The sequence below is a fragment of the Sturnira hondurensis genome, unplaced genomic scaffold (genome assembly GCF_014824575.4).
Source record: "Sturnira hondurensis isolate 20B ecotype Veracruz unplaced genomic scaffold, ASM1482457v3 Scaffold0006413, whole genome shotgun sequence".
NCBI classification, from domain to species: domain Eukaryota; kingdom Metazoa; phylum Chordata; class Mammalia; order Chiroptera; family Phyllostomidae; genus Sturnira; species Sturnira hondurensis.
The window spans coordinates 18,776,791-18,801,810 of record NW_028079044.1 but is presented as its reverse complement, the minus strand read 5'-3'; the positions used below and the strand labels follow the sequence as shown (position 1 = coordinate 18,801,810).

Below are 25,020 nucleotides of genomic sequence, written 5' to 3'. Positions count from 1 at the left end.
AAATATGTATAGGCTTCTTAGGGGAAGGTGGGAAGTCATAGTTTGGAACAAGATAAATCAAAAGATAAAAGAATGTGTAGACTAATGCTGAATGTTTTTTTAGTAGAATTATTTTATATCAGAAATAAGTTGTTTTTCCAAATTTGAGTATTCTCTTGTTTGCACAAAAGGTATTAAAATTTTCATTCAGAATTAAAAGCAATTTAAATACTTACTATAGCCGTAACTTAGACTTCTTTTTAAAAACTTCTTTTTAAAGCTAAAGTGCCAACCAAGAGAGTTAGAATTGGGAAAACACCACCACTGGAAAAAGCCGTTGAGGCAGAACCAGAGCCAGATGAAGAGGCCTACCAAATTAGTGAAGGTAAAACAGGATTGATGGAAGGGGGGCCAAAAAAACACTTAGATACAGTAGGGGGTTGGGGGAGTCAGCCTTAATAATAATTAGCTCTGTATCAAGATTTTTACCTTTGTAATTTAGAGAGATAATAGAACATAATGAAATGGGATAATAGAATAATAGACAATCCTGTTATAATCGAAGGTGACAGATTTGTGGAAATGGTCCATGAAAGGTTATTCTGACCATGTTGCTCTATCAAGTGGAAATCATTTTTAACTATCTCTTATTTGTAGATCTGTTGCTTTGTGGATGCTGCCAAGCAGCCAACCAGTGAATTAAGATGTCTTAATAACATTAATAATATTATGTTGAAACAAATAGGGAATATTGTCTAAATGAAGGAGAGTTCTCTATTCGTGCAGCAACTGTTTGTCATTGTGTCCATCATATTCATAGAAAAATGCTAAAAGGGGTAGGTAATAAAAGCACAATGTTCCAGATCTCAAGTTTATTGATCCAGAGAGGTAAAGCAAAAAATCCACTACCCAAATAACTTAAACAGCTCTTAAACCATTCTCTTTGCAGCACCCTTTTTGCCCTCTTGCTTTTCTGTCTTCTCTAAGGAAAAATTATCAGCTGTGATTCAAAGTTCATTAAATCTGATCTTAGTTGGATCTTCACTGCTGTTCCACAGTCTGTTATAGGCCTCTTTCCTTTCCCATTTTTTTAACTAGCTGTAATATAAGCCTTTTTCCCCTCTCTGCATCACCTAGCCTATTGTTCCCTGGATAACCTTGCTTTCATTTCATATGTACCAGAGCAAAGCAAATATACCATCTCCCATCAGCCAGCTTTTATTTTATCTATATAGACTCTTCACATACAAAATATGTCCAAATCTTTCCTGTTTAAAAAACCATGCCCTTAACTTTGGAATCCCTTCTAGCTCTTATTTCTTTTAGAGCAAAACAGTTATAAAGAACACCCATTTTTACTTCTTCATCTCCCATTAAACTGTCTCTGTTTTGTCTTTCTGAACGACCTTTCTGAATTGGTGTTGATAGAGAACTTCCATTGGGTTGTCATGAAACCTGATTTCAGGGTTTTTTCTTACTGAGTTAGGTTTATTTGATTTCTCCATTATTTTTCCTGTTGATCATGACCTCTTTCTTTTTTTTTTTTTTCCATGACCTCTTTCTTGAAGCACTCTCTCAAATGGGTACTCCACTGTCTTTGCCTCTTCTCTATAACCTCTCTTCAATACCAAGCCATAGTTAGTGGTTTAATTGAAGAATAAACAGTAGAGCCCTGAGCAGTGTGGCTTGGTTGAGTGTTGCCCCGCAAAGCAGAAGCTGCCTTGTTCAGTAACAATTTATTTCCATTAATGGAGACACAATATGTTTGACAGTGCATTTTCTAGCTTAAGATCATTTTTAAACTTAAAATATTTGTTTTACTCTATCTAAATTATAATTTATTTATTTTGTTGATTAGAGAGAGAGCTAGTGAGTAACATTGATTTTGTTGTTCCACTTACCTATGCATTCATTGGTTGCTTCCTGTATGTGCTGTGACTGGGGATTGATCCTGCAACCTTGGCATATTGGGACAGTGCTCCAGCCAACTGAGCTACCCAGTTAGGGTTCTATTTAAATTATTATATAATTATTGATATTATTATGAGATAAATGTGTCTGGAGTTTCAAGAGCGGGTGTGTTTGAAAAAGTTTATTGCTTTGATGAAGGAATAAAACTTTTGGGGGAAGATACTGGAGGCTCTTTGAACCATCAGGTCAAGAAAAGGGAGATGGCTTTTTTTAATTGACTCTTAAGGGGTTTATGATCAGTAAAATGCTAGGAATAGGAAAATAAGTAATGATACCGTAATTCCTAGCAATCTCTCAGAATTGGTAAAGAAAGTGTAATTACCTAGAGAGAATGTTGAACTTGAAGTCACAAGCCTTGGTTCTAGCCTCTTTCACTTACTGGCCTTGCAACCTTGGGCATATCAGTTTCTTCCTTTCTTGGTTTTTCTTTCTCCACCTATGAAGAAATAGGGAGAATAATGATTGACTTGCTTAATCTCACATGAGATAGATGCTGAATATATGTGAAAGGGTCTGTCAAGTAAATTACAGCAGTGTAAGGTGTTTCAGCTACTGAGGAGTAACTGAGGTCGCTTAGAACCAGTGTCTGTTTTTGTCTTCCCCCAAGATCATGTTATGCAGTGTCTGGAGTGCTTCTTACATATTATTCATTCTGTGGGGCTTTAAACTTTGTGTCTTTTTTCAGACATTAATTAGTTTATTTTTAGGCAATATCTTTTATTTTTATTGTTCAGTTACAGTCATTCCAATTTTTCCCCATTGCTCTCCTCTGCCCCACCAGCCCTCATCCCCAGCTCCACTCCCACACGCAGTCCCCACACCATTGTCCATGGCCATGGGTCCTTTATACACATTCCTTGGCTTGCCCCTTCTCCTTCTTTCGTCCATTATCCTCTTCCCATGTCCCCTCTGTCACTGGCAATTTGTTCTTTATTTTCCTGTCTCTGATTCTATTTTGCTCATTTGTTTTGTTGATTAGGTTCCACTTATAGGCAAGATCATGAGGTATTTGTCTTTTACCACCTGGCTTATTTTACTTGGCATAACACTCTCCAGTTCCATCCATGCTGTTACAAAAGATAGGAGTTCCTTCTTTGTATCTGCTACTTAGTATTCCACTGCGTAAATGTACCATTTGCTGATGGGCACTTAGGCTGTTTCTAGCACTTGGCTATTGTAAATAACACTGCTATGGACATAGAGGTGCATAGGTTCTTTTGAATTGGTGTTTCGGGTTCTTAGGGAATAATCGCAACAGTGGGATTGCTGTACTGAAAGGCAGTTCCATATTTAGTTTTTTGAGGAAATTCCATATTGTTTCCCACAGTGGCTGCACCAGTTTACATTCCCACCAACAGTGTAGTAGGGTTCCCTTCTCTCTATGACATCACCAGCACTTGTTTTTTATTGATTTGTTTATGATGGCCATTTTTACTGGTGTGAAGTGGTATCTCCCTGTGGTTTTAATTTGCATGTCTCTGATAGCTAGTGATGCTGAGCATTCTTTCATATGTCTATGGGCCTCCTGTATGTCCTGCTTGGAGAAGTGTCTGTTCATGTCCTTTGCCCATTTTTTAATTACGTTTTTTTGTCTTCCTGGTGGGAGTGTGAGTTCTGTAGATATTTGGGGGATCAAACCCTTGTCTGAGGTATCATTGGCAAATATGTTTTCCCATACGGTTGGTTCCCTTTCATTCTGTTGGTGTTTTCTTTAGCTGTGCAGAAGCTTCTTAATTTGATGTAGTCTCATTTGTTTATTCTTTCCCATGTATCCCTTGCACTAGGGGACGTATTGGTGAAGATACTGCTGTGTGGGATATCTGAGATTTTCCTGGCTTATGTTCTCATTCTGCCCAACAAGGGTCTTAGTCCAGTTTAGGTTTGGTTGGGATGTTTTGGTTGTTTTTAGTTTTTGTTTGTTTATTTGATTTTGGGTTTGGTTCGCTCAGGGCATCAGAATTATTCTCTACTCATGTCCTTTTTTTCCTAATCCCCACTCCCCAACCCAGCACTGCACACACAAGTTAACTCTTGATGGTAATAATTGAACAACTTTCATTACCCTTAAAATTCTTTCCAGAACAACTTATAAATACAATCAGCTGTTAGCCTTAGTTTTTTTCCTTTAAATCTATTCAGTAAGGTTAAGTATCTACCTACCCATTTATTGCTTACATCAAAGAATCTTGGAAGAGTGGTCAGGTGAGGTTAACCACGGAAGATTTACTTAGAGAGGTGAGCCACACATTAATCTTTGAAGAAAGGGACTAGCTAATGTTAGCTTTACAAAGTCTAAATCTATTTTGAATAACTTTTTTTTCTTAAAAAAATTAATGACTTTAGTTGATGAAGAATCTGGCTTTAAGGATTTAGAACCAGAAGGAAAACGCAAGAAGATTGAGGACTTTTCTTTAGGGAAATCAGCAGCAGCTGATGCCTCTGAAGGTAAAGTAGCAATGACATTTTTTTCCTTATCCATATGAAGTAAAAATTCAGTACCACAGTAAAGGTTCTATTGATTAGATGAGTAAAGGAATAACCTTGCTTAGATGATTATTTTAGAGTAGAAATTATCGATTTTACACATTGGCATTTCTATAAAGTTTTAATAAGCTATGTTTTCACCTAGGAAGGATATTTTTATTGATTGAAGTATGGGATATATCTTTTTTTATTTCTGATACTTTTGTTGTTGCTCTGATAATTAAATTAACACTTGGCCCAGAAGAAATTTCATTTAAGTAGAACACACTGAAAAGCTTGGCTAACAAACTTTGTTCATGGCTAGCTGAGATGGTCTGAGGGCTCCTTATTTGTCAGAATATTCCTCAGTCAGATAGTTGCCCATCATTCTGCTTCTTCCCTGTTTTATTTTAGTAGGAGATTCCAAAAAGGTTTATCTCAAAGGATCCCGAGGAGTTTCTTTTCCAGTGAGTTGCAGTTCTAAAGGAATTCCATGTGTTCCTGGAGGATCTGGAATATTATAGAACTTGTTTAAAAATAAAACGAAGACCTTATTTTTGTGATTAAAAGCTTAATTGTTCTTGGTCTCTAGATACATAGTAGTGTATATTATGTTTGTATGTAAACTATGCTTAGTTTAGATGAATTAATTAACATGGCTACAGATAAATTATTATACACTTTCCTCCTTTCTCTTTCCCCTCTCTCTTCCTGCCTGTAGATTTAGACTTTCTTGTACCGAAGCCTGGATTCTTCTGTCCAATTTGTTCCCTCTTCTACTCAGGTGAAAAAGCAATGACAAATCACTGCAAGAGTACCCGTCATAAGCAAAATACAGAGGTAAATTCTTTTATTCTTAACTCATAAAATCTTCAGATGTGATGGTATTTTACTCAAACTGCCTAAGTGTCCACCCAAAATGTACAGGAGAACTTTTGAAGGTTTGTGCCAGTTGATTTCTCTTAAATTCAGAATCCTGTTCCTCTCTTTTATTATAACTTGCTGGTAACTTCTGGTCTTTCTCTCCACTGGCAGCATTTGCCAGAGTAGGTTCTGCAGATCACTAATCCCATGTGGTAATTCAGTAATTTTGGTAAACTATTCTGATGTGCTCTTGCAGAATCATGGACACATAGCATATTAAAGTTTCTGATTTGTCTAGTCAGAAAGAACCGCTTAACTATTTAACCCATTTTATAGACTGGTTGATTTACAACCCCTCCTTTTTTTCAAGCTCTACACATCTTCAGGTAGTGCTACTCTAGAGAGTCGTCATCAGTTACTATTCTCATTCCTCCTGTTTGAAACAGTTGCTTTGTACATTTTCCATATTGAATTTATTGAGCTCTTATTGGCTGAAAACATATTTAATACCCCCTGTCAACTTTATTTAGGTAGATTCTGTCATCCCAATGTTAAAGATGAGGATACAGGCTTAAAGAGTATCTAAACCCAAGTATCTAATTCCAAGATCACATAGCTAGTTATGGCAGGCCTAGTATTTGAACCTAGCTCTGTTTTATTCTAGGCTCAAGCCCTAATTGCTTAATTGCTGTGCTCCAATTTTTCTAGCTTTCTTTGTGTATTTTTCATATACAAAAGCCCTGTTGGTCTCTTTGCATCTTTTTAAAAAATTTTTTAAAATTTATTTATCTTTAGAAGGGGAGGGAAGGAGAGAGGGAGAGAAATACCGATGTATGGTTGCTTCTTGTGCATCCCCTGCTGGGAACTGGCCTTTGCTGGGAACTGGCCTTTGCCGGGAACTGGCCTGCAACCCAGGCATGCGCACTGACTGGGAATCGAACCAAGATCTTTTGGTTCGTGAGCTCGTGCTCAATCCACTGAGCTACACCAGCCAGGGCCTCTTTGCATCTTTATACTTCTGTTTCTTTGCCCTCTCCCAGTCCCACCTTTATAGCTGAATATTGCTCATCTTTTAAGTTTCTACTTAAATATCAGCTTTTCAAAAAGGCTTTTCCTAAGAAAGACTTCTCCCCCCAAAAAGAGTCAACTCGATTGATTAATTAACTTGTTGATTTTTCCTTTATAGGGCTTCCCGCCACCCAGAATTACCTTATTTTTTTTATTATTTTTCTCTTTTTTTACTAGAATGTAACCTTCTTGATATAAAGGGTGTCACCTATATTTTTGACTAAAGTCCGCAAGCACAAAGCCCAATGCCTGGCATATCATTAATAATAGATGACTGATGAAGGGAAGGGAGGAATATTAATGTAAGGAACTGTATTTCTAATCTTTATTTTATAGGCTCAGGCTCTTTTTATTTGTAAATACCATGAAATATATTACATTTGTTTATATGACACAGCAAAGCAACATCTAATAAATATTTTGTATTGCAAATTGATTTTAACAGAAGTTCATGGCCAAGCAAAGAAAGGAAAAGGAGCAGAATGAGGTTGAAGAAAGAAGCTCTAGGTGATTGGGGGGAAGGGGGAAAAACTGTTAGAAATTTGTTTAGGGTCCAGTTGATTTGTGTACTTTTGTTATCACTTAATTTGTAATTTTTGTTTCAGAAGCAAATATTCATGTTGTACAAATTTCTGATTGCCCTTGATGTAGAGGCTGCTGGGGAAAGTATGATGGGTTTGATTTTTATATCAAATCATCAGGCATGGAGAACTATCTTTTAGAAGTGTTCAAATAAATGTTCCTACTGTATATTTAAAATACCATCTTGTGTATTTGGCTGATTTATTAAAGATTTGTCTGCCTCTGATTGCAAACAGGCTTCTTTTCTACAATCACACCACAATGGCTTGGGATGTTTGGGGATTCTTTCTGTATTATAGCATGACAGTGTTTTACTTTTCTTCATTTGTCCATGTGTAAGTCAAAGATTTCTTAAGACTCCCATTTTTTTTCTGGCTAAAATTAGTTTGTAGCATATTTGGCCCAGGTATGTTTGAGTAAAATTCTACTTGATTTTTCTTTAATGTGTTGGAAAGATACTTATTTCTGCTTCTAGATATATCTACAGTTTCTGCCAGACACATTTAAGGTAGCTCCTTGCAAGTCATTTAGTATTAGCTTAAAAGTACAAAGAAGCCTTTACCTCTGTGCAGCATTAGAATCAATTTTTAAACACTTGAATTATTATTTAATTTGTTTGTAAGAAATTGTAAGGGTACAAAAAATAATACAGTGGCTGTTAAATGCTGGAACACAGCCCTGTACTATAAATTTTAGATTAGGCCATGCTTCGGGCATAAGCCTGCTGACTTTGAATTATTTTAGTATTTAAATTTTTTTTTAGCTCTTCTAAGATTAGAATGCACCAATTAATAGAGGGTGGGTGAGTAGTGGGAAACAAACTACTTTTTTAGGTCTCTTTCATGACGCACAGGAGTTACCTCACAGCCAGCAAGAGTGGAGTAAAGAATAGAAAGCAGCAGCTTTCTGTTGCTCCCCAAACTCACTATAGCACTTGGTTCAGACAGCCTCAGCCTGAGAAAAGTTTATATGCTACAGACTAAGGAATGGGATGGGGATGGGGTTGGATTGAGAGTGCCAAGAGTCTGTTTTAATTAAAACTGTATAGGTAAATGAGGTAATAAGTGAGGGAAGAGCTATTAAAAGTTTAGAGAGTAAGGTGCCTGCAAGCTAAAGTAGAGTAAATAAGAAACTTTGTTTTAGAAGAATATTCTCCTGATCTGCTTCTGAAGCTTTTAAAACCAGAGAGATGACGAGCCTCTTAGATCTTGCCTGGAGCAACCTTGGAATTCAGTCTTAAGAATCGAAGTGTGAAACTTTTGTTTCCTTCAAATCAGTTATCTAGAAATTGGGATTCTAAATTAGAATAAAAGGAATCACTAAAGCAAAATATTGATAAGGGTGATTTTTGTGTTCATCTTAGTGGTAGATACTCATGGTTGGTTTAATAGTAAATAATGTCCCTCTCTGCTGCTTTTTGCACTCGAGAGTAGGGACTTCTGTCATAGGGCTCCAAACACAAAACGTTTCTCTGTTTTTCTAAAAATAAGCATAAGCTCTGTATATACAATTTTATTTTGTCCTAGATTTTTTTTGTTTCAGAAAGCTTTCTAATACCTTCCTCCATTATTCACATTTCACATATTAAGTGTTATTTACATAGCAGTTTCTGCTTACTTGTTGGTTGAGGGATACAAATGAATTGCAGCTTACTTTTAAGTTTCTATCATTACATCATCTTAGACTCCAAAGCAAGAAAAGATTGCATTCAATACCACCTCTATAAAAGATTTTAGATTTTATGACCCTTCTGGCACAGAATGCAGTGGAAGTTTGCTTGTTCAAAACTACTTATTTGGAATATAAAAAAGAAATTTATGAGTCAGGTTCTACAGGTTTAAATGTTTTATTTTAATATTTAATTTGATTATGGAAGATATCAAGCATATTAAAAGGAATAGTATTATTTATCCTTCTATACTATACCTAATTTCAACAATTATCAACTCAAGGTCAAATATATATATATATTTTTTATACTGTTACCTCATATTATTTTAAAGTGAATCTTAACATATCATTTAACCCATACGTGTTTCATTAAGTAGTTCTAAAAGAAGAATTCTTTTAACATAACCAATAATATCATTGAAAGTATTTTTTATTTAAATAAAATTCAATTCAGATTTTTTACTGTCTTAAATTATTTCTACTGTTTTGTTTTACTGTGTTTGGATCAAGATCCAAATAAGGTCCATACATTGTGACTGGCTTGATAGATCTTTTAAATTATTTTTAATATATATACTCTTGGAATTTATTTGATGAAGAAATGAGATAATTTGGTTCTGTAAAGCCTGCTGCTGAAATGGTGGTCTTTGCATATGATGCCATTTCATGAGCTGTTCAGTGCCAGTTTGTGATGGCTTAAGTACAAAAATTGAGAGTGTTTACAAACTTGATCATAGTTTGACAGTGATTTTTGTCTATTGAATCTAATAAAAAATTGGGATTTGTATGGTTTTTGTGGTTATTTATTTATCGTAAATCTTTCTTGGTATTTTTTATAAGTCTGTGATTGGAAATTAGGGGGAAGAGGAAGGAAAAATAAACTGGTCCATCACATAGTTTGAGAAGCACTGCTGAAAGATTTCCCACAGTCGATTTTGTTGATTGCAGCTCTAAAGTGTAATTTGAACATATTTCTGTCCTCTGTATATCTTATAAATTGGTAATGGAATATAGAAACTTGATCAGAATTTGGTTCTTTTTATTTGTTTTTGGCAAGACTGATTCAGACAGTGATGTGGACTTCTGATCAGGAGTTATAAGATACATGATTGCTTTCTTGGAGATACTAGTAACAATTGATACTTAAAGCTTTGATGCATTTATTTATTAGGCCTTGAAAAACAGTGGTATTTTAATTCTGTATTCCTTCATGTATAAGCTGGAATACTTATCTGAAAAGAGAAAGTTATTCTCATCTGCTATTTGGTTACTCAGTGTTATAGTTTGTATAAGAAAGACATAAATATTTGGTGCATTTATTTACCAATTTTTTTTCAGAATGAGTTGTTTCATTGGCATCTACCAACTGCGATGAACTATTTAAATACTAAATTGAACTCATGAAGTTTTTTTAACATTTGATATTGAAAACCTTCGGAGTATTAACCTTATATGATGTTCAAATTGTCTTATTTTTGGCCTTTTTTATTTGATTCCTTGTTCCTTTTAACGTTACACTACTAATATTCATAGATTCCTACTTTCTGTAAATGAAAATATTGTAGGTTCCCCAATACACTTCATGCCCCAGCCCTGAAGTCAGCCACTTCTTTAAGGAAGAGTGACTACTTAGGATATTCATTGCCTCTGTTGTGGTTATTGCTTTTCAGTGGACAAAACTTGGAAATATTATGTTCTGTTTTTAAGGTAAAATGTATCATGAACCCTAGCTGGTATGGCTCAGTGGACTGAGTGCCAGCCTGCATACTAAAGGATTGCGGGTTTGATTCCCAATCTAGGCCACATGCCTGGGCTGCAGGCCAGGTCCCCTTTGTGGGGCATGCAAGAGGTAAACACACATTGATGTTTCTTTCCCTCCCTCCCTCTCTTCCCCTCTCTAAAAATAAATAAATAAAATCTTTTTTAAAAAATTGCATCATGATCATACTTATTTTTCTGGTGCAAATTCAGGACTCTTTATATTTATTTCTTCTATCTTAAATCTAGATTTTCTTGGTCCTATATCAAAAATTCTAATTCTCAGGCACATCAAGATGATAGAATTAAACTATCAAAAATTGTTTAAGTGTATCTCATTATGTATATATCACAGTTAGAATATAGTACTAAGACCACAGCCAACAGTGTAATTACTTAAAAGTTTAAATTTTTTCATCAGAAATCCTAGCCATAGCAGTCACATAGGACAAAGAAATAAAAAGGCATCCATGTTGAAAAGGATTAAGGAGACTTCAGTACTTGCAGATGATGTGATACCATATGTATAGACAACCGTAAAGACACTGTCGAAAAACCCTAGAACTAATAAATGACTTCAGTAAAGTGCTTCTGGCTGTCATCCTCCAACCACAAGCTTTAGGCTTTGGAGGACATGTCCTGTGGCCAGTAAAGCACAGAAACAGTACATACCTGGGCCCAGGCTGACATCTTTTTGCTATCGGATCAATAATACGGAAGCCTCCTTACCACCAGATAACCAGTTCTAAGAGCTGATAGATTTTCTTATGTTTAAATCAGTTTGACAGAGTTTCTCTTGAACACACACAGCTTTGAATGTTGAGTTAAGGAATTTGAAATATGTCCCATTGTCAACAGAAAATTTGCAGAGATTTTTGAGATTAAATTTTATATTTAAGAAAATCACATTTACACTGTATCTTTTACATGTCATGTGCTTTGGTACTGATGGAAGAGAACAGTTTAATGTTCCTCCTTTGTCTAGTGAGATATTGCTGCTTTTCTTGTTCATTTGTGGTTGATGTCCAGTAGGTTCCTTACCCTGGTCATTTCCTGAACCATGCCCTAGGTATCCCCACACAGAATACCTCTGTCATGTCCCACAGATAACCCCAAACTCTCTCTCTTTTTTTTTTTTTTTTGCACTCTACCTGGTTTCTAATGCCAGTAGTTGGGACCTCTGCACTTGCTAGAGTTTCTATACTTTCTAGGTTGTTTTATTTCATTTTTCTCAGCAAAAGAATAGTGGTTCTGTCTGTCAACTGAAGTAGTATTTCTAGGTCCTGGGTGTTCCCACTGTGGCCAGTTTCACTTTTAGGTAGTTCTTAGTTATAACCCTCTCCTAGATTTCATATCCTATAAAACACAGAGGTAATCTAAGAAAAGTTATCAGCTCAGGTTCCTTTGGATTGGGAACTGTTAGGTATGTTTTATTTGCCCCACCACACCCACCATCCTCCATTTTTTATTCTCCTTTTTTTTTAATATATTTTATTGATTACACCATTACAGTTGTTCTATTCCCCCCTTCATTCCCCTCCACCCGCACACTCCCTCCCCCACTATTCTCCCCCCTTAGTTTATAACCACGTGTCTCAATTTCTTTAGGTTCTATATTTCCCCCACTATTCTCACCCTCCCCCTATCTATTTTCTACCTACCGTCTATGCTATTTTCTGTGCCTTCTCCCCCCTTCTCCTCCTCCCACCCCCCTGTTTCTAACCCTCCATGTGTTCTTCATTTCTATGGTTCCACTCCTGATCTAGCTGTCCTCTTGGTTTGCTTTTGTTTTAGGTGTGGTTGTTAATAACTGTGTGTTTGCTGTCCTTTCACTGTTCATATTTTTCATCTTCTTTTTCTTATATAAGTCCCTTTAGCATTTCATATAATAAGGGCTTGGTGATGATGAACTCCTTGAACTTGACCTTATCTGAGAAGCACTTTATCTGTCCTTCCATTCTAAATGAAAGTTTTGCTGGATAAAGCAATCTTGGCTGTAGGTCTTTGGATTTCATGACTTGGAATACTTCTTTCCAGCCCCTTCTTGCCTGTAAGGTCTCTTTTGAGAAATCTGCTGACAGTCTGATGGGTACTCCTTTGTAGGTGACTGTCCCCTTATCCCTTGATGCTTCTAGGATTCTCTTCTTCATTTTAGTCTTGGCTAATGTAATTATGATGTGCCTTGGTGTGTTCCTTCTTGGGTGCAAATTCTTTGGGACTCTCTGAGCTTCCTGGATTTCCTGGAAGTCTATTTCCTTTGCCAGACTGGGGAAGTTCTCCTGTATTATTTGTTCAAATACGTTTTCCACTGGTGGCTGTTTCCTTCCCCCTTCTGGTACCCCTATAATCTGGATGTTGGAACATTTCAAGATGTCCTGGAGGTTCCTAAGCCTCTCCTAATTTTTTTGAATTCTCATTTCTTCATTCCTTTCTGGTGGGATGTTTCGTTCTTCCTTCTGGTCCATTCCATTGATTTGAGTCCCAGTTTCCTTTCCATCGCTATTGGTTTCCTGGACATCTCCCTTCATTTCAATTAGTTTAGCCTTCGTATGTTCCTCCAATTTGTGACTGTACTCTACCAATTCTGTGAGCATCCTGATAGTGTCTTAAATTGGGCTTCTGAGAGGCTGGCAATCTGTTGGTCGCTTAGAGTTAAGGGCTCTGGGACTTTGAGTTCTCGTGCCATCTTTTGGGCTGTTCGTGCCTGTTAAGTAGCCGGATCGGAGCCCTAGGTTTTCACCAGAGCAGGGCAACTCAGTTGCTGGGTTGTGACGTTGTATGTGGGGGCGGGGTCAAAGAGGGACAATGGCTTCCCTCCGCCACCTGCTGCCGCGACCCCACCGGCACCGCAGCCACCACCGTCACCAGGCCCACACACCTCGCTCCACGGCACGCGAGTGTGCCACCGCTGTCAGCCCTCCACCACTGGGTTCGCCCCCTGGGGCCTGCATGGTCCGTCTCATTGCGCGCGAATGTGCGACCTTGGTCAGTCTGTTCCCCACCCCGACTAGTTCTGGGCTGCCTGCGCTCCTAGGTCTGTCCTGCCCGACCCAGCTCCGCTGCTGGCTCCACCTCTTACCGTCCTTGTTGAACGGTTTGTAGCTGTCGGACTTCCATATAATTCCGTTTTCTGGTCTCTGGGTGTGTGTTAGTTCTCCAAAACTTTTGTTGTAGTCAAACTTGGTTGTGGGAGAAGGCACAGTGTTTCCACCTATGCCTCCATCTTGGCGGAAGTCTTATTCTACTTTCTGTCTCAGGAGTCTAATGTGGACTGCGTCCCCTACTTACTTGTGACTGGGTTTGAACAATGAGCCAGGGCAGGAGACTGAACCTGGGAAGTGAAGTCAGGGTCTTTTTCCTGGCTTTGTTCCTCAGCCAAAGATCACTGTTTTTACCAGGGTTGTGTTTTTTACAGGATGCTCTTCTGGGTTCCAGTAAGTAGTAACTGTTGTTACAAGCCCTAGGGTGTTGAACTACTTGTTGTGGTTCCCCTTCAGCTCCATACCTTTGTAAATAGTCCTTTCATTAAACCTTCCTCAAGTTCCAGTGTCAGAGTGATGTCTATAATATTTCTTACTGGAACCTAGACTGATCGAATGATTGGTGCTGCAAGTGATTTTAGGAAAACCAATCTTCAGAACAGGGCTAATTAATTTTTTTAAAAAGACTGGCAATGTTAATACTAGATACTAGATTTCAAAGCAACGTGTATTACCAGAGACAGTGAGGGACATTACATGAAGACAAAAGGATCGAAGTAGTCTTCAGCAAGAAGATAACCGTAGTCTTCAAAATAAATTAAAAACTGATAGAGCTAAACGGAGAAATAAATCCAGGTATAGTTGGGGACTTCAACTCCCCTCACTCACTAATTTATAGAACTGCCATAGACAAAAGCAGCAAGGATAAAAGGACTGAACACCATCGAATCAACAGGATTTAACCAAACACTCAGCAACAGTAAAATACACATTCTTTTCAGTGCCCATGGAACATACATCAACATAGACCATAAACTGGGCCATAAAACAAGCCTTCATACATTGAAAGAATTGTGTCATACAGAATATTTTCCTTTGATCATAAACCAAGTTAGAAGTCAGAATGACAAGAGGAAAATCAGGCACATGGAAATTAACCAGCATACTTATAAATGAAGTTTTAAAATAAGGTGAAGGAAATTTATAGCACTAAATACTTATATTAAAGGATTTGTACAAATCCTTTTTTACAAATTTCTTGAGCTACAAAGTCAATTTGTAGCTCAAGAAATGACAAAGCGAAGTAAACCCAAAGCAATAAGGAAAGAAATGATAAAGCAATGAAATTGAAAAAGAATGAAATATAAAACTAGTTCATTAATAAAGTTGGTAAAGTTCTAGAAAAGTTAAAAAGAAACTACCAATACCAAGAATAAAAATACTACAACATTCTGCAGCTATTAAATATGAATAACTATGCTCAAAAATCAACAATTTGGAAGAAATGGACAAATTCCTTAAAAATCACAAACCAAGCTGAGATGAAATACAGAACCTGAATAAACCTGAATGATTACAAATTGAATTTGTAGAACAGGAAAAAAGATACCTCCAAACCCATATTGTTTCACTGGAGAATTTTACAAATCTTCAAAGCATTAATTTATACAGTCTCTTCCAGGAAATAGGAAAGGGATTACTTCCAACTCATTTTATGAGGAATTGATTCCAGATCTGTAAGCCTGGCTCAATATTGGAAACTCAATGTTATCTACCATATGATACCAGTTGATTCAGAAAAAAGGCATTTTGACAACATTCAGCACCTACTCATGATTAGAAAAACGAAACATCTTCAAGTACACTAAAAATAGAGGGATCTTCCTTAGTCTCTTAAAGAGGATCTGCCAAAAAAAAATCGACGTCATATTTAATGAAACAGTGAATGCTTTCCCTCTGAGATCAGGAACAGTGTAAGATTTCCCACTCTTACCACTGCAGTTCAGCATATTATTGTAGGAAAAAGGAAAGACATTGCAAAGAAGAAATAAAACTATTTGCAGGTAGGTAAAACTCTGCAGAAAACTCCAATGACTCTACAACAAAACCCCAAGAACTCAAATGGGTTCAGTAAGGTACAAGATTAACACAAAAGTCTATTGTGTTTTCTATATAGTGACAACAAACAAGTGGAAACTAAATTTTTTTAAAATGCAGTATCACTTGGAATTGCTCCAAAGAAAATGACTTTGGTATAAGTCTACCAAAACAGGTATAGGATCTGGGTAGTGAAAATCATAAAATGCTCCCCTGGCTGGTGTGGCTCAGTGAGCTGAGTGCCAGCCTGAAAACCAGTGGGTCATGAGTTCGCTTCCCAGTCAGGGCACATGCCTGGGTTGTGGGCCAGTTCCCCAGGGGGGTTGTGCAAGAGGCAATGATGTATTGATGTTTCTCTCTCTCCCTTTCCCCTCTCTCTAAAAATAAATCTTTTTTTTTCAAAATGCTGATTAAAGAAATTAAGGGAGCCCTGAGATTTTATTTTATTAATGGATTGAAAAACTTGATGGCAAAGATGCTAATATTCTGCTAAATTGTTTGATAGGTTTAATGCAATTTCTATCAAAATCCCAGCAAAGTGTTTTGTAGACAAAGCCTAGTTTATTCTAAAGTATTATGTGGCAAGAGAAAAGCCCTAAAATAACCAAAACAATCAACAAAGAAGAATAGAGTAGAGAACTCACTTTCCAGCGTTAAGGCTTACTACATAGGTGCTGGCAGAGGGAAAGATACCTAGATGAATGGAATAGAATAGAAAACCTGGATATAGATTGACAGGAATATACCTGGTTAATTATTTACAAAGAACCAAAGCAATTCAATGCAAGAGGAATTGTCTTTTCAACAAATGGCACAGGAACAATTGGACACCCATCAGCAAAAAAGAATCTAGACCTAAACTTTTCACACCTTAAAAAGTCAAAATGGATTGTGAATTTAATTAAATACAAAACATTAAAACTTTCACAAAAGAGCTTAAAGAAAAATCTTCAGGATTTAGGACTTCGCAAGTTCTTAGACCTAACACCTAAGGGACAACAGGAAAAAAAAAATGGATGAATTGGATTTTATCAAAGTGAAAACTTTTATTTTGCAAAAGACCTAGTTAAAATTATGGAAAGACAAATCATAGTTAGCTTAAGACATTTACAAGTCACATAGTGAAGGGCTTGTATTAGAACATATAGAGAAATATATATAAAGAACAAAATGAATTTTTTAAAATCCAAATAGAAAATAAGTAAAGGACATGACATTTCACCAAAGAGGTTGTATCAGTCACAAACACATGCAAAGATGTTCAACATCATTAGTTATTAGAGAAATGCAAATTAAAATCACAGATATCACTACACAACTTTCAGAATGGCTAAAATGAAAAATAGCGGTGATACTAAATGCTGGCAAGAATGTGAATAAATGATTACTCCTACATGGCTTGTGGGAATGTAAAATAGCACAGCCACTCAAATTGTTTGACAGATCTTTCAAAATTAAAAATAGATTTACATATGAGCCAGCACTTTCATGTTGGGTCATTTATTCCAGAGAAATGAAGACATTTTTACACAAGAACTTGTACATGGATATTCATGACAGGTTTATTTATAATAGTCCTAAACTGGAAACTGCTGAAATAGTCTTCAGTGGGTAAAATGGTTAAACTGTGGTACATCCATACTATGAAATACTATTCAACAATAAGAACCAAACTACTGATGTACACACTATTTCCCTAGGATGAGTCTAAGGAAATTATGCTGAGTGAAAAATCAGTCTCAAAAGGATATGCCACATGATTATGAAATAAAGATGGAGAACAAATTAATTATCAACAGGGATTAAGAATGGGAGAAAGGATGGGCTTAGCTGTAAAAGGGGTAATGTGAAAAGTCAAGATAGTACAGTTGAGTATCTTTGATCATGGTTGTGGGTATGTAAGGCTACAGATAAAATTGCTATATAGTGCTATATAGACACAAAGTGCTATGTAGACACAAACGAGGGCACATAAAACTGGTGAAATTTTTAAAAAGCTTTATAAGGACTTCTGGCCAAGATGGAGGCATAGGTAGATAAACTTTGCCTCCTTGCACAACCAAAAGAAGGACAACTACAAATTTAAAACCAAAAAATAACCAGAACTGCCAGAAAATCAAACCGTATGGAAATCCAACAACCAAGGAGTTAAAGAAGAAACATTCACTCAGATAGGTAGGAGGGGCAGAGACAGGCAGCCAGGACAGGGAGGATGCATGGCAAGGCAGCTGGAGGACTAGAGTGGGCAAGACAGAGGCTGGCAGACTGGGCGGTCCCACATTTGCATGTGGCTAAACCAAGAGGAACAATAGGGAGTGAGATCGTGGGACCAAGGGTTCCGGTGTAAGGAAATAAAGCCTCCAAACCTCTGGCAGTAAAAACCTGAAGGGGTTGCAGCAGTGGGAGAAACTCCCAGCCTCATAGGAGAGTTCATTGGAGAGACCCACAGGGTGTATACCAGCCCACCCACCTGGGAATCAGAACCAGAAGGCCCCAATTTGCCAGTGGGTAGTGGGTGAAGTGACCAAAAGCCTGTGGAGAGCTGGGTAAGCAGCATTACCCCCTCTTACAGGACCAAATGCAGCCATGTGGGTTGGGCCTGCCCTGGCAAATACCTAAGGCTCTGCCCCTTATAACAGCTTCACTGAGACCATAAATATGATCCTTTGATATAAAAGAACAGATCAAAGCTCCAAAAATAGAACTAAACTATGAAAAGATAGCCAACCTATCAGATGCAGAATTCAAACACCGGTAATTGGGATGCTCACAGAAATGGTTGAATATGGTTGCAAAATGGAGAAAAAAGTGAAGGCTATGAAAAGTGAAATGAAGAGAAATTTACAGGGAACCAAGAGTGAAGAGAAAGAAAATGAGACTCAGATCAATGATGTGGAGCAAAAAGAAAGAAACATTCAACCAGAACAGAATGAAGAAATGAGAATTTTAAAAAAAATGAGGAGAGGCTTAGGAACCTCCCGGATGACTTTAAATGTTTTAATATCTGAATCGGGGTGCCAGAAGGATAAAAGGAAGAGCAAAAAATTGAAAACTTGTTTGAAGATATAATGAAGGAGAACTTCCCCAATCTGGCAAAGGAATTAGACTTCTAGGAAGTCTAGGAAGGCCAGAGAGTCCCAAAGAAGTTGGACCCAAGGAAGCACACAGAAAGGCACATCATTATTACATTACTCAATATTAAAGATAAGGAGAAAATCTTAAAAGTAGCAAGAGGAAAGGAGACAGAGGAGTCTACAAAGGAGTTCCCATAAGACTATCAGCTGATTTCTTAAACCTTACAGGCAAGAAGGGACTGGAAAGAAGTATTTAAAGTCATGAAAGGGCCCTGGCTGGTGTAGCTCAGTGGATTGATGGCCTGCGAACCAGATGATCTCGGTTTGATTCCCAGTCAGGGCACATGCCTGGGTTGCAGGCCAGTTCCCGGCAGGGGAACGCACCAGAGGCAACCATACAGAGAAATACATTGATATTTCTCTCCCTCTCTCCTTCCCTTCCCCTCTAAAGATAAATAAATAAAATCTTTAAAAAAAAATCATGAAAGGCAAGGACCTACATCTAAGATTACTCTCTCCAGCAAAGCTATTATTTGGAATGAAAGGGCAGATAAAGTTCTTCCTAGACAAGGTCAAGTTAAAGGAGTTCATCATCACCAAGCCCTGTTGTATGAAATGTTAAATGGACTTATCTAAGAAAAAGAAAATACTAGAAAATATGAACAGTAAAATGACAACGAACTCACAGCTATCAACAACTGAACCTGAAAATAACAAAAGCAAAAAGACACTAAGCAAACAACTAGAACATGAACAGAATCACAGGAAGGAAGATCACATAGAGGGTTATCTGTGGGACAGGGGAGAATGAGAGTAAAAAGCATAAATGGTAGGTAGAAAATAGGAAGAAGTTAAGAATAGTATAGGAAATGGAGAAGCTGAAGAACTTATATGTATGACTCATGGACATGAACTAAGTGGGGAATGTGGATGGGAAAGGGGTGCAGGGTGCAGGGGAAAAAGGGAGGGGGAAAATGGGACAATCGTAATAATATAATCAATAAAATATATTTTAAAAATGTTTAAAGCTTTAAGTTGTACTAATGCCATGTGTTGATTTTGATATAGTTGTATAATTGTTTCAAATGTTAGCATTGGGGGAAGGGTGCATAGGACTTTCCTTTACATTTGTCATTTCCTGTGGATCTACAATTATTTCAAAATCGAGTTTCAAAATTTGAATTCTGGGGTTGTGTTGATCATATAGTCCCTGAGTACATGGATAACCTCTTTGCTGGGGAAAAATGAGACACAATTTGTGATGTGCACTGTTATCACAATTATTCGAATTAAAAACAAAAAATAACCAGAACTGCCAGAAAATCAAAGTGTATGGAAGTCCAGCAACCAAGGAGTTAAAGAAGAAACATTCATTCAGACAGGTAGGAGGGGCAGAGACAGGATTTGAAATGAAATGAAATGCAGGTAGAAGGCAAGAGTTGGAAAATCTTGAATTTGTGGCACTTGACAGGGACTTCTGGCTAAGATGGAGGCATAAGTAGAAATACTGAGCCTCCTTGCACAATCAAAATTAAGGACAACAAAGATTTAGAAACCATAACACAACCAGAACAGACAGAAAATTGAACTGTATGGCAGTCTGACAACCATTCAACCAGACTGGTAAGAGGGCAGAGTCGGCGGCCAGCAGAGAGGGATTGTGGCAGGAAAAGGTGGTGACTGCCAGACCCAGGAGTGCAGGAAGCATGGGGCTGACTGTGGTCACACAATCACACGAAGATAAACTAGGCAAAAATGGGTAGTGAGACAGACCGTGCAACCCAGGGCCCCAGCGATGGGAAATAAAGCCTAAAAGCACTGATTGAAAACATTTGTGGGGGTTGAGGTGCAGAGAGAGCATCCCAGCTTCACAGGAGAGTTCGTTGGAGAGACCCACAGGGTCCTAGAACATACACAAGCCCACCTACTCAGGAATCAGCACCAGAAAGGCCCAATTCGCTTGTGGGAATCCACAGAGGAGACAGAAATTTGAGAGTGGAACAAGCGCCATTGTTTCCTTTCTGGCCCCGCCCCCACATACAGCATCACAACCCAGCAACTGGGTTGCCCCATCTTGGTGAACTCCTAAGGCTCCACCCTTCAGTAAGTAGCAGGCACAACTTGGCCAAAAATGGCTCAAACAGAAGAACAAATCAAAGCCCCAGACCCAATACTTTTAAACGACCAAGAGATAGCCAACCTACCAGATGCACAGTTCAAAATACTGGTGATCAGGACACTCACAGAACTGGTTGATTTTGGTTGCAAATTAGATGAAAAAATAAAGGCTACACTAAGTGAAATGAAGGGAAATGCACAGGGAACCAATAGTGAGGGAAAGAAAACTGGAACTCAAATCAATAGAGTGGACCAGAAGGAAGAAAGAAACAACCAAACAGAAAAGAAGAAAGAAACAAGTATTCAAAAAAATTAGGAGAGGCTTAGGAACTTCCAGGATATCTTTAAATGTTCCAACATCCAAATTATAGGGGTACCAGAAGGGGAAGAGGAAGAGCAACAAGTAGAAAATTTATTTGAACAAACAATAAAGAAGAACTTCCCCAATCTGGCAAAGGAAATAGACTTTCAGGAAGTCCAGGAAGCTCAGAGAGTTCCAAAGAAGATGGATCCAAAGAGGAACACACCAAGACACATCATAATTACATTAGCCAAGATTAAAATGAAAGAGAGAATTATAGAAGCAGCAAGAGATAAGGGGACAGTCACCTACAAAGGAGTTCCCATCAGTCTGTCAGCTGATTTCTCAAGAGACCTTACAGGCAAGAAGGGGCTGGAAAGAAGTATTCCAAGTTATGAAAGGCAAGGACCTACATCCAAGATTGCTCTATCCAGCAAAACTATCATTTAGAATGGAAGGGCAGATAAAGTGCTACTCAGATAAGGTCAAGTTCAAAGAGTACATCATCACCAAGCCCTTATTATATGAAATGTTAAAGAGACTTATCTAAGAAAAAGAAGATAAAAAAATATGGCCCTGGATGGCGTAGCTCAGTGGATTGAGCGAGGGCCTGTGAACCACACGATCTCAGTTCGATTCCCAGTCAGGGCACATGCCTGGGTTGCGGACCAGTTCCCAGCGGGGGAAGCACGAGAGGCAACCATACATTGATATTTCTCTCCCTCTCTCCTTCCCTTCCCTTCTAAAGATAAATAAATAAAATCTTTAAAAAAAATGAACAGTGAAAGGACAGCAAACTCACAGTTATTAACAACCACACCTAAAACAAAAGCAAACTAAGCAGACAGCTAAAACAGGAGCAGAGCCACAGAAATGGAGACCACATGGAAGAGTAGCAACAGGGGAGTGGGTGGAGGAGAGATGGGGAGAAGGAACAGAGACTAAGTAGCATCAATGGTGGGGAGATAATAGACAGAGGGAGGGCAAGAGTAGTGTGGAAAATGTAGAAGCTAAAGAACTAATGACCCATGGACATGAACTAAAGGGGGGGAATGTGGGTCTGAAGGGGTGTGCAGGGTGGAGGGGAATGAATGGGACAACTGTAATGGCATAATCAAAATATATTTAAAAAGAGAATTTGTGGCACTTAAGTCACTATGACAATAATAGTGATTACAAAGAGTTTTTGATTTCTTACTGTCCCAGTAAGCATATTTAGGGAAAAAAAATACAAGTTGAGTATACAATCAATATAGGCACAGAGAATCAGAGGTCTCTATGGCAGCTTTGAAGGATTCAAGGTAAGGGTGAGGAGCCCCTGACTGACACACTGTCCTGGGATATGTGTATCCCACTCGGTAGCTAGTCAACTATATTTAACCCCTCCCAACATGGAGGGTACAGTGCTTTGGCCTCATCAGGGAAATGTACATGTTCTGCAATGGATTTGCCTTCCCTGAATTCTGGGCTTCTGATAATACCACCATTTGTGGACTTACAGATGGACCTAGCCATCACCATGGGATAGCACCCAATGTCACTTTGACGAAGGAGATAGAATTTGTACCATGTGTTCCATCACCCAGAAGCCGCTTGCTTGATAGGTAGAATGACCTGCTAAAGACTAGTTATGGCATAAATTGGAGACAACATCTTGAGAGGTATGTGTGTTGTTCTACAGATGCTTTCTTTATGTGCCTTAGAGGCCCGTATGTGGTACCATCTCCCCTGTAGCCAGAATTTGTGGATTTGGGAACCAAGGAATAGAGGTGGGAGTGCTTTCTCTCACTATCACACCAACTAACCCACTTGAAGAATTTTTACTTTTCATCTCTGGGACCTTGGCCTCAGAAGGTAGTCCAAGTGCTCAAGAAAAATAAGGGAACAACTCTAATGAATTGGTATCTGAGACTGCTCCCTTACCTTTTTGAGTTCTCCATGCTACTGAACCAACAGGAAGAGAAGGAGACAATTGTACCCAGTGGGATGATTGGTCTTGTTCAGAGGGAAAACTTGAATTGCTGCTACACAGTGGGGGTGAGAAGGACTATATTTGGAACCCAGAAGATTCATGGGAGTGGCCCCAGGACTTTTGCCCAGTAGTCCTTGTCGATGGAAAACTGAGCCAATTTGCTAAAGACAAGACCAGCAAGAACTCAGATCTGTCCAGTCTTCGTGCTGTCAGAGGGAAAGACGAAGATGGAATGAGTAGTAGGAAAATTCAACTATGATCAACAAAAGCCTTGTCACCAGATACAGACGTTGGGACTATAGCAGTCATTTGGTGTACTTTTTTAATCCCTCCCCCCAATATCTTACATGCTGAGTATAACAAACTGAGGATTCTCTGACAAGTACCCAATTCTAAAACTACTAAGGGTCTTGAATGAATATAAGTAAAGATTAACCTCAGAGCCTAGGTTTGAAGGGGGTCACCTTGAAGAGGAAGGTGTTGTTTTTTTAATAGATTTTATTGATTATGCCATTACAGTTGTCTCATTCCCCCTTCACTCCCCTCCACCCTGCACACCCCTCCCTCACCATTCCCCCTTTTGTTCATGTCCATGTGTCACAAGTTCTTTAGATTTTGTATTTCCCATAGTATTCCTGCTCTCCCCCCTGTCTATTTTCTACCTACTGTCTGTGCTACTTATTCTCTGTACCTTCTCCCTCCTTCTCCTCCTCCCACTACCCTGTTGTTAACCCTCCATTTAACCCTCCAATGTGATCTCCATTTCTATGGTTCCGCTCCCAATCTAGTTGTCCTCTTAGTTTGCTTTTGTTTTAGGTGTGGTTGTTAATAACTGTGAGTTTGCTGTCCTTTCACCGTTCTTAAATGTTGATGTCAATAGGATCTGATTTCTGGACCTGACATCGGGCATTGACTAGGCAGAAAGAAGAGCAGTAGTGAAGTACTGTGACTCTGGGCAGGAAAGCACCAGCATGCTTTGTCCTGTTGTCTCGGCAGGACCTTCGGACCTGTTTTTCTCAAGAAGTCCTCTTCACCTGATTCCGTAGAAAGAAAGCTCTTGGAAAGGGTGGGGATTTATCAGGGTCAAGGAATTAAGTGGGTTTCCTGGGCATGGGAGGGCCTGGTTAATAGAGTGTGTTGTGGAAATCACAGGTCACGCATGGGTCTTGAAAACCGGTCATCACCATGGCCAGCATCCATCCTGAAGATGGTTCTGCCCTTCTACACTTGCTTCTGCAACCAGTTCTTGTTGGTCAGGATCAGGGTTTATGTAGCAGATCCCTTCTTTCTCACTTCAGCTTTTGAGAGATGGGATTGTTCCTCAGATAAGTCGAGACATTACCAAATGCTTGTCTTTGAGCTGGTGTAACTTCCCCCAGTGTCCAGAGAGTGGAAGTCTCTCATCACCACCTCAGCTGGCCTTTAGAATCATCATTTCCATTTTTCTGATCCTTTAATATGCCTAGAGCCTTCCTTGCATGAGGATTTCCATGCAGAGGTATATTTTCTTTCTTTTTTAAAATTTTTATTTATTTATCTTTAGAGAGGAAGGGAAGGAGAGAGGGAGAGAAACATCAATGTATGGTTGCCTCTCGTGCATCCCCTGCTGGGAACTGGCCTGCAACCCAGGCATGTGCCCTGACTGGGAATCAAACCGGTGACCCTTTGGTTTGCAGGCCTGCACTCAATTCACTGAGCTACACCAGCCAGGGAAGAGGCATATTTTCTTGATCTGCAGGACTCTCTCCTGCTGTCTGGCCATTATGCTTCTTTGAACAAGGAGTATCTTTCATCATTTTGGGGGGGGATTTGTATAAATACCCCTTCTGTTAAATCTTAAATGCTGCTGCTGCTATAGTCTGAATGTTTGTAGCCCCTCAAATTCATATGTTGAAATCCCAAACCCTAAAGGTGGTAGTGTTAGTAGGTAGGGCCTTTGGGAGGTGCTTAAGCTGTGAGGTTGAAAGCCTCATGAATAGGATTAGTGCCTTATAAAAGGCTCCAGAGATAGTCCTGCTGCCTTCCATCCTGTGAGGACACAAGGTGAGGTCTGCAACCTGGAAGAGAGACCTGACTCAGCCATGCCGGCATCCTGATCTCAGACTTCCAGCCTCCAGAACC

At 38.6% G+C, this 25,020-nt stretch overlaps 1 protein-coding gene across 1 annotated transcript in view; it reads left to right on the top strand.

Annotated features, from left to right (window-relative positions):
* ZNF638 (zinc finger protein 638) overlaps positions 1-9,385 on the top strand; it is a 68,648-nt gene extending 59,263 nt beyond the window's left edge. The window contains exons 24-27 of the mRNA XM_037048126.1: positions 260-364; positions 4,294-4,395; positions 5,135-5,253; positions 6,791-9,385. Of these exons, the coding sequence (XP_036904021.1) occupies positions 260-364; positions 4,294-4,395; positions 5,135-5,253; positions 6,791-6,856 (392 nt within the window). The 3' untranslated portion in view covers positions 6,857-9,385. The remainder of the gene's footprint in view (positions 1-259; positions 365-4,293; positions 4,396-5,134; positions 5,254-6,790) is intronic.
* Positions 9,386-25,020: the final 15,635 nt, after the last annotated feature.